The sequence below is a fragment of the Meleagris gallopavo genome, chromosome 2 (genome assembly GCF_000146605.3).
Source record: "Meleagris gallopavo isolate NT-WF06-2002-E0010 breed Aviagen turkey brand Nicholas breeding stock chromosome 2, Turkey_5.1, whole genome shotgun sequence".
Classification (NCBI taxonomy): domain Eukaryota; kingdom Metazoa; phylum Chordata; class Aves; order Galliformes; family Phasianidae; genus Meleagris; species Meleagris gallopavo.
Genome location: NC_015012.2, coordinates 12,140,388 through 12,153,050, shown reverse-complemented (window position 1 = coordinate 12,153,050; position 12,663 = coordinate 12,140,388). Strand labels below are relative to the sequence as shown.

General features: G+C 39.4%; 1 protein-coding gene across 2 annotated transcripts; it reads left to right on the top strand.

Moving 5' to 3' along the window:
* Positions 1–6: 6 nt before the first annotated feature.
* ANKEF1 (ankyrin repeat and EF-hand domain containing 1) lies at positions 7–12,653 on the top strand. 2 transcript variants are annotated; one of them, XM_010706593.2, is made up of 8 exons: positions 7–77; positions 2,762–3,108; positions 3,529–3,728; positions 5,267–5,416; positions 6,045–6,168; positions 6,992–7,814; positions 10,142–10,368; positions 11,472–12,653. In XM_010706593.2, the coding sequence occupies exons 2-8, from the start codon at positions 2,763–2,765 to the stop codon at positions 11,657–11,659; spliced, it is 2,058 nt and encodes a 685-aa protein (XP_010704895.1). In that variant the 5' UTR covers positions 7–77; position 2,762; the 3' UTR covers positions 11,660–12,653. The 2 variants fall into 2 exon arrangements, with proteins under 2 accessions (XP_010704895.1, XP_010704896.1); XM_010706594.2 differs by lacking the exon at positions 7–77 and having other exon boundaries at positions 3,012–3,108; positions 3,529–3,651.
* The last annotated feature ends 10 nt before the right edge of the window (positions 12,654–12,663 follow it).

Here is a 12,663-nt window from a genome sequence, read left to right as displayed (position 1 = left end):
CAACGGAGAGGATTGCCACGGCTACGACGCCCGCACAGAAGGCCGCTTCGCTTCTTGCCGACTCCGCCGGACGCTGGGTAGCGTTTTCTATTTCCCCCTCTTTCATTCCCTTACTGCACAAATTCCTAACAAAACTCGACCCGGTCACTTTTAAGAGATGCTGCAAAGAAATATTATCTGCCGCCGTTAAAATATTACGGTGGTTTTGCTGGAAACTGTTGGTTCATAACGCTTTGAAACAGGCTGCTTTCTTGCAGCTTGGCTCGTACAAATGTGCGAGGCACACTTCAGTTTCAGACTGATGTGCAGGCGGGTTATCCTGCCCACCAAATGGCATTCTGGGCAGTGCTTCTGAATACCTGCTGTTTTGGCATGTGATGGCTGTGCAAGCTGTGGCTCTAGTGCTGCTACGAGTCTCAAGGATAATCCATAAAATAAATCCAAATGCATACGCACTGAGTAGTATATCCATTCGTGCCTTCATCGGATGTTACTACAAATTTTTACCAGCTACAAGAGTGCTCCTGTGCTCCTTAGCTTTACTAACCTCGTTACAGGGAGAACATAGTTTCTTATGCAGATTTGGGGGGGGGCAAGTAAGGAAAAGAGGACAAATGTTAGCCCTAATTGAGCTCCTGAATAAATGCTGTGAAAAATCCAGGCATGTGAAGAAAGTGCTAAGAAATACTGGAAAAATGCTCAAACAGAATGACCTGTCAGTTCTCCAGACAGCATGACTAGATGAGTATTGATTTCCTTGGAGCTCTGCAGATTGGCTTGGCTGTGGGAGAACACACCTGGTCTCCCCAGGACAGGAAGGCAGGCTGCAGAAGAGCCCTGGAGCCCGTTGGGTGCCACAGCCCTCAGAGTGAGGCACACCCGTTTGCTCCCAGCCAGCCATGTCATCCAGGGCTCAGGCAGAGCTGCTGTTATGCTTTTCAGGGATGAAGCCAGGGGATGGGAAACTGTCTCCTGTTTTGCAGGATAACAAGAAGCGACTGGGTACTGTTTTGATTGCTTAAAAATTGCTACAATAAGAGGAGCCTGGGCTCTCTCAGTGCTTGCAAATACTGTGGGAAGAAAAAGTCAGTCCCATTTTGTGAATGAAACCAAGTTCCATAACTACAGCGGGGTAGTGGGGGAAAGAGAATGAGAATATGAGAAAGCTGCACTCCAACTACACATTTTTAAAAACGCTTCTCTTCCTGAATTCCAGAGGCATAAGCAGCATAAGAGCCTTCCCTGTAGTGCCTTCTTACTGCTCCTCACTGCAAAATTTCCTGTCTGGGCACTTTGCTCAGAAAGCTAAACACCACAGGGTATTCTGGTTTCCCTCCTACTCAGAATGGGCCTTATTTCTGAACTCTAAACATTAGAACTAGAGTGCTGCTATAGTTGCAACACTTATCAGAAAAAAATATAAAATCTCTGCAGTTATTCCATTTCTCAGAACATCAGCATTACACAGTAATGACTCAGGGGACAGATCTGAGTTACTACTGGTTATGTGTTGTAAGATACTATGATCAGAGCGAGGGTTGTACAGAATTACCAGAAACAAACAAACAAACAAACAAAAGCATTTTAAGCAATGTCACATTGAAATTAGAGAAAGCTATCTAGCTGAGGGAGCAGCTAACCTATTCTGGACAGATTACACTACCAGTATTTTAGTGCCCACTTTAATGCTTTAGAAAATTAGCCTCTTCTAAGAATAACACCACGTCATGCTATTTTTTCTTGCAGCTTTCTTTCAGGCCTCCTTTACAGAATGGGAGGTAGTGCCTCAAAAAGTCTATTGAAATTACACATTCTTTACCTCCCTTAAAACTCACCTCCTCTTGGACATCCATAAAACACTCAACAGCATCCAGGCAAGTTGTTACACGGTTCCATTTACACTCTGTCACCAAGAAAAAGAAAAGTTCTCTAAAGGGACACTACTACTCCACATTTTTTGTTGTATGCCCTGTAAGTGTCATTTTTGGAGCAGAGGTTGATCCAAGGTTTGCTGAAGCTGATAGGAAGCTTCCTATTCACTTAATAGAAATGGTCCTGACCATTGCTTGTTCCTCCATACACAAGAACTGAGATTAGATACCAGAGAACACAAAGATTAAAAAAAAAATCATAACCAATGCAAATGTAAAGCTGATGTTCTGCACCACAGTTTTCTCTAGAAGCATTTGTTGCATTATGTGAAGGAATTTTTTGCCATGTCAGTGTTCCTGCCTGCACCTTTTTTCTACAAGGGATTTACCACAGAGAAATTCAGTTTACCCTCTTATGTCACAGCCCAGCAGAAAGCTCATGCATCAGCTACCTAAGAAGGGAGGCGCTCAGGTTCAAACAAAGTGATGCCAGTATCTATTTTGTGTTTTAGCAAGACTTGTAACAGGGTCTTGTGATTTCTTTAAAATCTCCATTTGCGGTACTAAAATGGCAGATAATCAACCTCTCTTTAGGATTCCAAGTAATTGCAGATTATAACAATTCCTTACATTTTCTTAACATTAAGTTCATGTTGAATGAGATTTCTTTAGAACATTCTGATAATGAGAAAAAGCAATTTGCAAGGTGCAGTGTTTATGTAGTCTCTATATGTTCACACAGAACCCTGTGCTCTGCCAAGTAGATAAGTTTATTTCCATGCCTTGAACATAGTTTGATTCCTGTAATTTCTAGCATATGAGAGTAGTTTCATCTGTGTGTTCGATGCAGAAATTATGGCCTTGAAAGAAGCCATTTTTTCTCATTTCAGAATGTTACCGGTAGATAACAGACTTCGAAACTTACAGATCTACAAACTTCTCCAGTGTGTTCACCAGAAAGACAAGAAGCAAATAGAAAAGCTGATCCAGAATGGATTTCCAAACCTCATCAATTTCACCGAGCCTATGGATGGACACAGTGCTCTTTCTTTGGCTTGCATTAAGAACGACATCGACATGTGCAGTTTCTTGCTACAGCAGGGAGCTCATCCAGATGTTCAGGACAAAATGGGACGCACTCCAGCCATGCAGGCAGCTGAGCTAGGCCATAGCTTGGTTCTGGAGTTACTAGGAAAAATTAAAGCAGACATGACTGTTGTTGATAATGAAGGAAAAGGTAAGTAAAATGGAACCTCATTAAGCCAGTATAAAATGGCTCCTTTCTGTGTTACGTACTTGATGTATATGTTATGTTAAATCTGTGGAGAGGAACCATGGCTGAGGTTAATTCTTAAAGCTCAACAGAAGCTCGTGACCAAGTAGAAATTAAAATTATTCTCCCTGAACAATCTGGGCCCTTAAATCACAGCCCTTCCTATGCATCCTCCCGTTATGACCAGTCACATATTCAATTCTGGTTTACTCCCCAAGTTCAAAGGCCCTAAACTAAAAATTCTTTTTTGTATTTACATGCCCTAATAGAGGTTAATGGATCTCAGTTGAAGGAGTTTGTCTATTCAGTTGTGAAGTTTACAGTATAAGTAACCCCTCTTATCATTTGGCATTACACCATAATCACTGTTGTTTTTCTTTGCAGGTGTTTTGTTTTACTGCATTTTACCTACTAGACGGCACTATCACTGCACTCAAATTGCCCTGGATTATGGTGCAGATATTAACAACTGTAGTACTGATGGGAAGCCTGTATTTCTGCAAGCCTGTGAGCAAGCTCATGATATTAAAGAAATTTGTCTGAATTTCTTGGAAAGAGGAGCAAATCCCAATGCAAGAGACCCAGTATGAATATTTCAGTACCTAAGAATGCATATAGAGGAGTACAGAATAGCTACCAGTTGACTGTAGTATATGACCATAAATCCTCACATTAAAATAACACAGCAGTGTCAAGTGCATAACTCTGTGGGCATATCTATTCCCTTCTTTATTTTCTTTATTATCTTTTTTTTTTTTCAGGAGCAGATATTTAAGTCCTTTGCTTGTACCATGTATCTTGTGTTAGATTTTTGTAGATTAGAGTAAAATATTAAAAAAAAAGTATAACTGGGCCAACTCTTAAAAATTGTGGCTCATTATACTTCAGTGGAGCAGTGCTTATTTATATTTTGCCTGGATATGCCCCAAACTTCTCAGGATTGAAGTACTGTTCACTAAAAATGTCACTCCAGCATGAAAAAACTGAAGGGGAACAACCAAGGTACTAGGGAGATATTAGAAACTCTTTTCTATAAATCTCAGTAATTTATGTGTTTACTTGCTGAACTGAACAGTGACATTGAGGACCAAAACCCTGTGCTATTGATCAAGTCATATCAAGAAGAATCATTTAGGCTGAAAAAGACCTTCAGGATCATCAGCTTTTCCCTTAGAGCTACACATGACTCTTGCTTTGGTCATAGCATTGCAGTAATACCTTCACAGTTTGTAGTTATACCATTTTATGTTAAAAACATTTGGCCCACCACCTCGACTCTGCATACCTGCAATATGATGAGATACTTGCATTTTAGTTTTAATATGATGGGCACACACCTGGTAACATAATGGGAATGGTTTGCTGGATCCAGAGAAAGATATAGGGAACAAAGCACAGTTCAGTACAATAAATCCACAGCTCGCTGTTTGCTTCCTACCATTCTCTCTTCTTTCCCCTCTGTATAGCAACAGGTAAGAGATTCTCAGTGGTGCTGTGGGGTATTAGGTTAACGTGGACTACCCCTGATCTGAAAGGTGCTTTTTTCTTGGGACAGTCACCAAACCTACCAAAGTCAGCCATTATAAAGAAAATATGTACAAATAATATCAAGCATGCACTATCATCAAGAAAGAAAGAAAAAAACCCAACACAGTATTAATGTATTAGTATGTGTCCTTACAGGCAGAATATCAATGAAATTTCCCAGCTGTTGTGTCTACTCCACAGCACTCCTCCAGCCAGTTTTCTTGTATACTTTCATAACAGAGGTAGTATTTTCTGTTAAACTTGTATACATGCAAGAAAGAATGCACACAGAAACAAGAACTCCCTCAAACAAGTAATTGATTTTTGTGCAACTATTTGGGTGACTCTGGTTACTAATGTTCTTGAGTCACTGGGATTTGATTACTCTTAGTTAGAAGCATTAAGACTAGATTCCTGAAGTTTGCTTCCAAACATCTTTGAAGTTACTAGATTTGTCTCCTTTTTTTTTTCAGTAGTATCTAAAAAGTCATTCAGTTTTATGCTGCCTTGCAACAATCATATTACACCAGAGGACATTTTCAGCCTAAATTAGCATACACTACCAATTCTGAATTGTATTATTGCTACTTTGCAGGTTACAGGTCGCACTGCCATGATGGAAGCAGCAAGAGAAGGTGTTCTTGAGGTGGTGCGTGGTATACTTGAGAGAGGAGGTGATGTTAACCTATTTGACAATGAAAGACACAATGCTGCACATTTTGCAGCCAAAGGAGGCTTCTTTGAGGTAACTTCCATGGTGCTGTTTGGGTTTTTAGTTTTGTTTTTGAAGTCCAGATGATCTCAGATGATCAAGGCATAATAATTAGTAGCCACGAATCTCAGAATTAGAGAACCTTTTTTTTGTACCTCTGAGTGAGTGCTGCTGTGGGTGTCTGATGTGAACAGTTAACTTGTTTCCTCAACATGCATCATGTCACAGTTGTATAATGTGGATGAGATCTTACCACTGTAAGAAAGGCAGATATAAACAGCTGCAGCTAGGCAGTTTCTGCCCTATTATGTCTTAATTATTGCCTTTAAAGTACATAAAATTATGTAGTTTGAATAATGCATACCATGAATTTGCATACAGCGTTACTGTAAGATAGTCACCTGCAGCAGGCTAGCAGGAGCAAATGTTGTCCTAGATATCTACAAATGAACAGGGCTTCTATTTCCTAAATAAAGCATGTACTATAGAGAGCAAAAGCTTAATGAGTGCATTGATCAGCTGGGCATGGCAGGGAAATTCACTGTATAAATATATTCACTGGGAGTAAATGACACTGCATTTTATTTGTAAATCACTCTCATACTTCCCCCATCCTAAGAAACACAGATGTCTTCTGGTGATACTGTCTTTGTTCTTCTAGATCTTGAGGATTATTTCAGCTTATAATGGAGACTTGGGACTGATTGCCATGAATGGTAACACACCCCTTCATTATGCTGCAGAGGGAGGATTTGCAAATTGCTGCAAGTTTATAGGACAAAGAGGTACGCTAAAAAGAAGTTACTTTACAACTGTATGTTTTCTGTATGCTTGAAAAAAGATTTCACTTGGGCATCTATGAAGGATTTGGCTCTTCAGTATCGTGTGGCAAATGTAATTCTCTTTAACAAGTACCAAACATAGGCTATTATTATTTATATCTACTAACAGGGCTAGGATGAGGTAAAAAACATTTCTCAAAGAAACCTGCAGAAAGATCATGGGTTTGTATAACTTGTATTGACACTTGCAATAGAAAATTGTATTTTGCCTTGCTGATCAATTAATCAATCCAATCTCAGTCACAAGGAAAGCGTAGCACCCATGAATACACCAAAGAAGCTGTGATCATTTTCTAAATTAGATGATCATATTATTCCAGGTTTTCTTCCCATAGGATCATGCAAAAGCCTACATTCTATTCTAGTGATCCTAACACTTAGCTTGTGGTCTGTCACCAGATGGCAAGAGTGGGATATAAAAGAGTGAGCGACATTCTAATCTTAGTTGCTTCTTAAACTTGCTCGCTTCTTCAAGTAAAAACGTAAAATTCTCACAGAACTTCTGCCTTTTAGTAGGTACTCAATAATGGACAAAGAAGTAGAGCATGAGTTGTCTGATCAATCTCACTGTGGGAAACAGAAATAGATATGCTGTTAGCCTTCCAGGCTGGGGTCACTGATATAGTTCTATTTATTAACACTGTTTATAGTTAAGTCTGTAGAAAGTTAAAGACCTCTACTAATTAGCTTCATGCATAAGTTTCTTATATTATTAGTAATTATTAAATTCAATACATTATCAATGGAAATGCATTCATATTTTTAGGCTGTGATCCTACATGGACAAACTTGTTAGCTAAGACTCCAAGAGCTGTTGCCAAGGACGGAGGTTTTAAAGCAGCAGCAACAGAATTGCGTAAAATTGAGAAGAACTTTATAAAGCAGTCCAAGCCTGAAGCTAAGGAGAACAACCCACTTTGGGCACTGAGGCTATACGATTGGTCCTTAGAGCACCAGACTACCCTCCTCCAGGCATTTGAGGCTGTCGACCAAGGAGATGGGACTGTAGCCAAAGATGATTTCATATCAGTTATTCAGAAGCGGTGTTCCTTCGTGGACACTGAGCAAATACAAACTATTGCTGAAGCACACGAAAAACCTGACTCTGAAGGAATAAACACTGAAGAATTTTTTAAAGGCTTTAAATACTTGCAGAAAAACTGTCTGATAACATCCTTTGGACCCAAAAGGAAGAAAGGAAAGAAAGGGAAGAAACGAAGAGGCAAAAAGAGTATTGCTGTCCCCATGCCAATTTGTGTTATTCCAAAGAGTGCATGTCTGCTTAGGGAAGATGGCTTCCCTGTATACATGATTGAGGCTGTTCAGAGCACTGCTGAGAGCTACCACACTAACCGAGACCACCCATCTGCCCATCCCGTGCACGATGACCGTGCCTGGTACACAGATGAACCAAGGAAAATGTACATGAATATTAACTTCCTGGTCAGAGCAGGAGACATTCTATCTCTACAGAAAGCTTTTGAGGAAGGTGTGCCAGTAGACATAAAAGATAAGTATTACAAAACACCTTTGATGACTGCATGCACAAGTGGGAATATAGATGTTGTGCGGTATCTCCTGGAAAAGGGGTAAGAATTCTGGAGAATTTTTAATTGCTATTTTGAGAGCATAAATTTGCAGCAAATAATTGGATGCTACAGATTATAGTTTGCTTTTTTACTTGCATAATGTTTTGCATAAAAATTCTGTAAGATGCTGAGTTGCAGAGGTTTAGTCTATTGTTTTGGTTTTGTTTGTTTGTTTTTTACATTTTAGTAATGAGGAAATAAAACCACTTAAGAAGTTACCCAGTTCTGATTTTTTTTTAGTCTAGATTATTGACATTTCAGTTAGAGGCAGAGTACCTACAAAATCCATCTAGTTGTTTGTTGATATCCATGTCTCCAGCAGTGCATTTGGGACAAACAGGAACACAGGAAATACTATACGAACATGAGGAAAAACTCCTTTACTGGGAGAGTGAGGAAGCACTGGAACAAGCTGCCCAGATATTTGAAAAACAGCCAGAAATGCTCCTGTGAAATCTACTCTATGGAACCTGCTGGAGCAGGGGTGTTGGACTAGGTGATTTCCAGAGGTCTCTTCCAACCCTTATGATTCTGAAATCTTCAAAACTGAACTACCAAAATTAGAGGAATGAAGTAGGTTGTCTGAAATCATCAAGACATATCTAGGTGAACCAAAAAGAAAAGCAGTCCTGGACTTCCCTGTCAGGCATTTGCACGTCAGGCCTTTGCATGCAAATGTTTTGAGAGAACGCAGCCTACAAATAATCACTTCTCTGCAGCCTCCGCAGCTGAAGCAGTAGGATTTTCACCAGAAGTGCCTGTTGTTATTTAGCCTGTTCCCAATTCAGAAGTGCTTCAGCAATTTTTAGTCTGGGACTTCTGGGGCAATATTTAGCCTGGGAAAAATCTTAACAGCTTAAAAATTAAAGCAATTGAAGAGATATTCAGTCATACTTATGTAATAGTGTAATCTCTTTTTTTGTGTGTGTGTGAGCCAACTGCCACCATTTATCGCCATTGTGATAAATGTTTACATGAACATTTTTCAAAGACAATGATATTTATACTAGCTTTCTCTTCTTCCTATAGCTAGAATTCATTTTAACGTTCATTTCCAAGGACAAGTGGGTCTAGTCATTGCTCTAGTTCCTGTAAAGACTTAACAGCACGTGCAAATATATATATATATATGTATATATATATATATATACACATATATATGCACCTCGGTAATTACATCGGTGTTCCTGCAGCATGTAAAGCTGTGTAAATGTGCATACTTCCAAAGATAAAGATGCAAGAGTTATCAAGTTAATCTAGCAAATTCATTTCCATTGCTTTCATCAAACTTCATTAGCACTGGAGTCACATCTCATCATATTCAGATCTAGAAAGGTAGTAATTTAGTTTAAAAAAATGGTTTTACTTCTGAGAGTTGAAATTGATAGAAATCACAAAGTGGATAGGAAAGTTTTCAGGACAGCATTTAGCTTTATATCTTTCAACAGTGTGAACATTCAGACACTTTTGTTTTGGAATGGGAGTTTAAGTAGCTTTTAATGACCTTTCCACCCTAAACACAGAAGAAATTAAATAACTGCACTCAAGTTTTTTGAGATACCCTTCATGAGGCTTTGACCCGCCTCTGAACCCACACATGGCATACGTGGAGGACAGATCTGGATGCAAACAAAGGAGGGCCTATGACCAAAGACATGGGGAAACCATATTTTTTTCACTTTTAACACCACAATGAGGCACTAATGGCTCTTGTTTCCACACCTCTGTTTGAATATCTCCGACGGCTGCCAATTGCCGAAGGGCTGATAACACTTTTCTCAAAGTTTCATTTTAAAGCAGCATATTGCAAGTGTTACCCCAAAGCACTTGCATCCTCCAGAATGTGTCACTAATGATCTGGGAGCAGAATGATCTAGTAGCTGGAGAAGTTTGAAACCCTCAGATTTTCTATGATAGATCTTCTCTAACTCATTCTTCAATTGGACAGTAAGCAAGTTTGCCATGTCTTTCAAAGCACCTGCTCTTGGCCCAGAAGCTTTCTGCCCTGCTAAAGCTGGCACACAAGCAATATCAGCAGATCGCAGAAGGACTAAACGTGAATAACTGTTTTTCTCTGTACTTCTGAGAACTTCCCTGTAGAGGACCCCATGTCAACTTAGAGGAACACGATCACTAGCCAAGACATGTTGATAACTAAGATTAATAGAGCATGCTACATATCATATTCTAGAACGGTTTCAAAGTAGCAGTAGCAATATGAAAATACTTATTTACATGAAGTATGTCATTCAGTGTACAGTTAAGACTGACTATACTTAGAGCTGTATCTGACTTCATCTGCCACAGCATCTCTTACTCTTTTGCAGGGCGGATGTAAATGCAACAGACAATTTCATGTGGACTCCCCTCCATCACGCTTGCTATAATGGACACCTAGATATCGCTGAACTGATGGTAAAGGCTGGAGGAGCAATAGATGCACCTGCAATAGGCAATGCAACACCGCTAATGAGAGCCATAGAGATTTGTAGATTGGACATAGTACATTTTTTAATCAATGCAGGTGCTGATGTCCAAACAACAAACAGCAACGGTAAGTATCAGTGTCTTCCCCAGAGGGCTCCTTACTTAACAGTATACATGTTTCATAAGGAATAAAAACTTACTGGAATCCTAGAAAGTAAAGAAACACAACTAATTGCATGATTAATAAGTACAACTCTTCTTCCACTCCTCTGAAGACCATGGCTGAAAACATCCCTGGCAAAGCTGTTCCTCACAAGCTATATTCAGAGATATAAGTGGCTAGATTTTTATTTTTCCCCCCTTAAAGCCAGCTATTAACATTATTTTATGAAAATTAGATTTTGGTTTTGGCCAGTGTGTATTCTGCTACTTGTTTAAATCGCTTATTATGCGTATGCAACAAAAAATTTTCTTGCTGCTTATGTTGTAAATACTACTCCATGAGAATAAAAGTGACTTAAAAAAAAGCAAATCTGAACTGATAATTGTTACCTCCTCATGGCAGATCCTTCAATTAGTATTACTTTCTCCATTTTAAGAGTAATTTAAACTGTTAATATCACATTTTAAATCCTTGCTATAATGTAGGAAGCAACATTGCCATATGAGATTTTCCTTCCCAGAAGGTGAAGCTCTGCTTATAGAAGTGCTGTGTATTCTGCATTCCTGCTACCGTGAAATTCTCTCTATATATGCGGGTGGCAGCTGATTCAGTGCTAACTTGTGCCATGGGACTTTCCCTCAACTCCTTGCCAGCTGCAGAGCAATCACTGAATGGTACAGATACATATAAGAACTTAGTCTAAATTCCAACTCTTATAATGTACTAGCCATTTCGGAGTGCTAAATGCTCTCAAAGATCAAAGTTACAACCTGAAAGACCAGTATATTAAGTTGCAAATGTCAAGACATTAAGAGCAAAGAAACAACATCCAAGAATTTCTGCAATATCTTGTCTCAGGGCTCATTTCTGCAAGCCCTTATTTTTGCAAGCAGTGCTGATGACTGCCAACCCTCACACCAACAGCAGCCAGGTTGCTGGCACGCTGAATGACTGATAAAGCAGATGCCTAATTAAATTATGTAGACTGTAGCACGATTATCCAATTGCAATAAGAAGTGCCAGGAAATATTTTCATGGCTTACACAGGTGTTTATTTTTAAATACAGGAAAAAATGCTCTTGATATTGCTAAGGTATTTGCAGATTCTAGAATAATTGACCTGCTTCAAAATAAACTGGACAATTTGCCAAAGGTAACAGAGAAAAAAGGAGCAGAGAAAGGAAAGGTTGCAAAGCCAAAGACATCTTCTACACAAACTCTTGCAGAAGTACAAGATGTGAAAAAAGAGGTATGAGAAATGGTGCCAAGGGACTGATTTGTTAATAGCGAGAGTGCTTATTTCTTTCATTTATTTGCTATTCAACTCTCTGTAAAGCATGCAGCTTTGTTAGAGTATTTTCAGAAGCCAGCACATATTTTTGCCAGGTCTTTTTCATTGGTCAAATCTGTGGCTTCATAATTTATGAATTTTATGCCTTCCCTAATTCCAGAACTCTGTCTGGGGCACAGCCGTTCCTCTTCTTTCCTATCTCCTGAAGATCATGATCATTCCACTATGATGTTGCAAATGCTGAGTCATTGGTAACCATAATTTCTCAACAGAAGCATGTGCTTCTTCACAGGATAAGACAGGATCAGCCCTTCCAGTCAGGAGGATAGTCTTCTTCCTCTGCTAACTGAACAAGTTGAAGTTATCAGGCTTGTTGGCTTCTGATTTCCCAGTTTGTCCACTATCCTTCCTTTTCTACTGTTGAGCCAAGTCCTATTTCCTTGAAGTCCACACTGATCTGTTTAGCTGTTGTACTTCTGAATATTTTCTGTGCCCTTCTAGAGCCTTGAGAACCTTGCTGTTTCTGAACTATCCATGCTGAGACATAAGCCTCAGAGATCACATTCTGCTTGTTCTATTGTGGATGAGGTCTTTCTAATTCAGCAGCCACTTGCTAATCAGATCTGGAAGTCTATTTAGAGAGAAAAATGCATCTGTATCTGCATTGCTGGAAATCTGCTTCATCAGTCCCATCCCAGATGTTGAAGTAAATGCCACAGCAGCCAAGTGCTCATTTATGCCTTTTGAAGATAATGAGAGTTTCCGAGAGATAGTATAAGACTTTCATAGAAGGGAGGATGACAGCCATAGGTGCTTAGTTATTCATCACGCAGAGCAGTATCGGAACACCAGCAATACAAGGCTAGTGTCTAGGGAGTTTTAAAAGAAGCTAACACTTTGAAGTCCAGAAAGGAGAGTCATCTCTTCCTTTTTAAAGAGCTTCCCCTCACAAATTTGATATTAAAAGA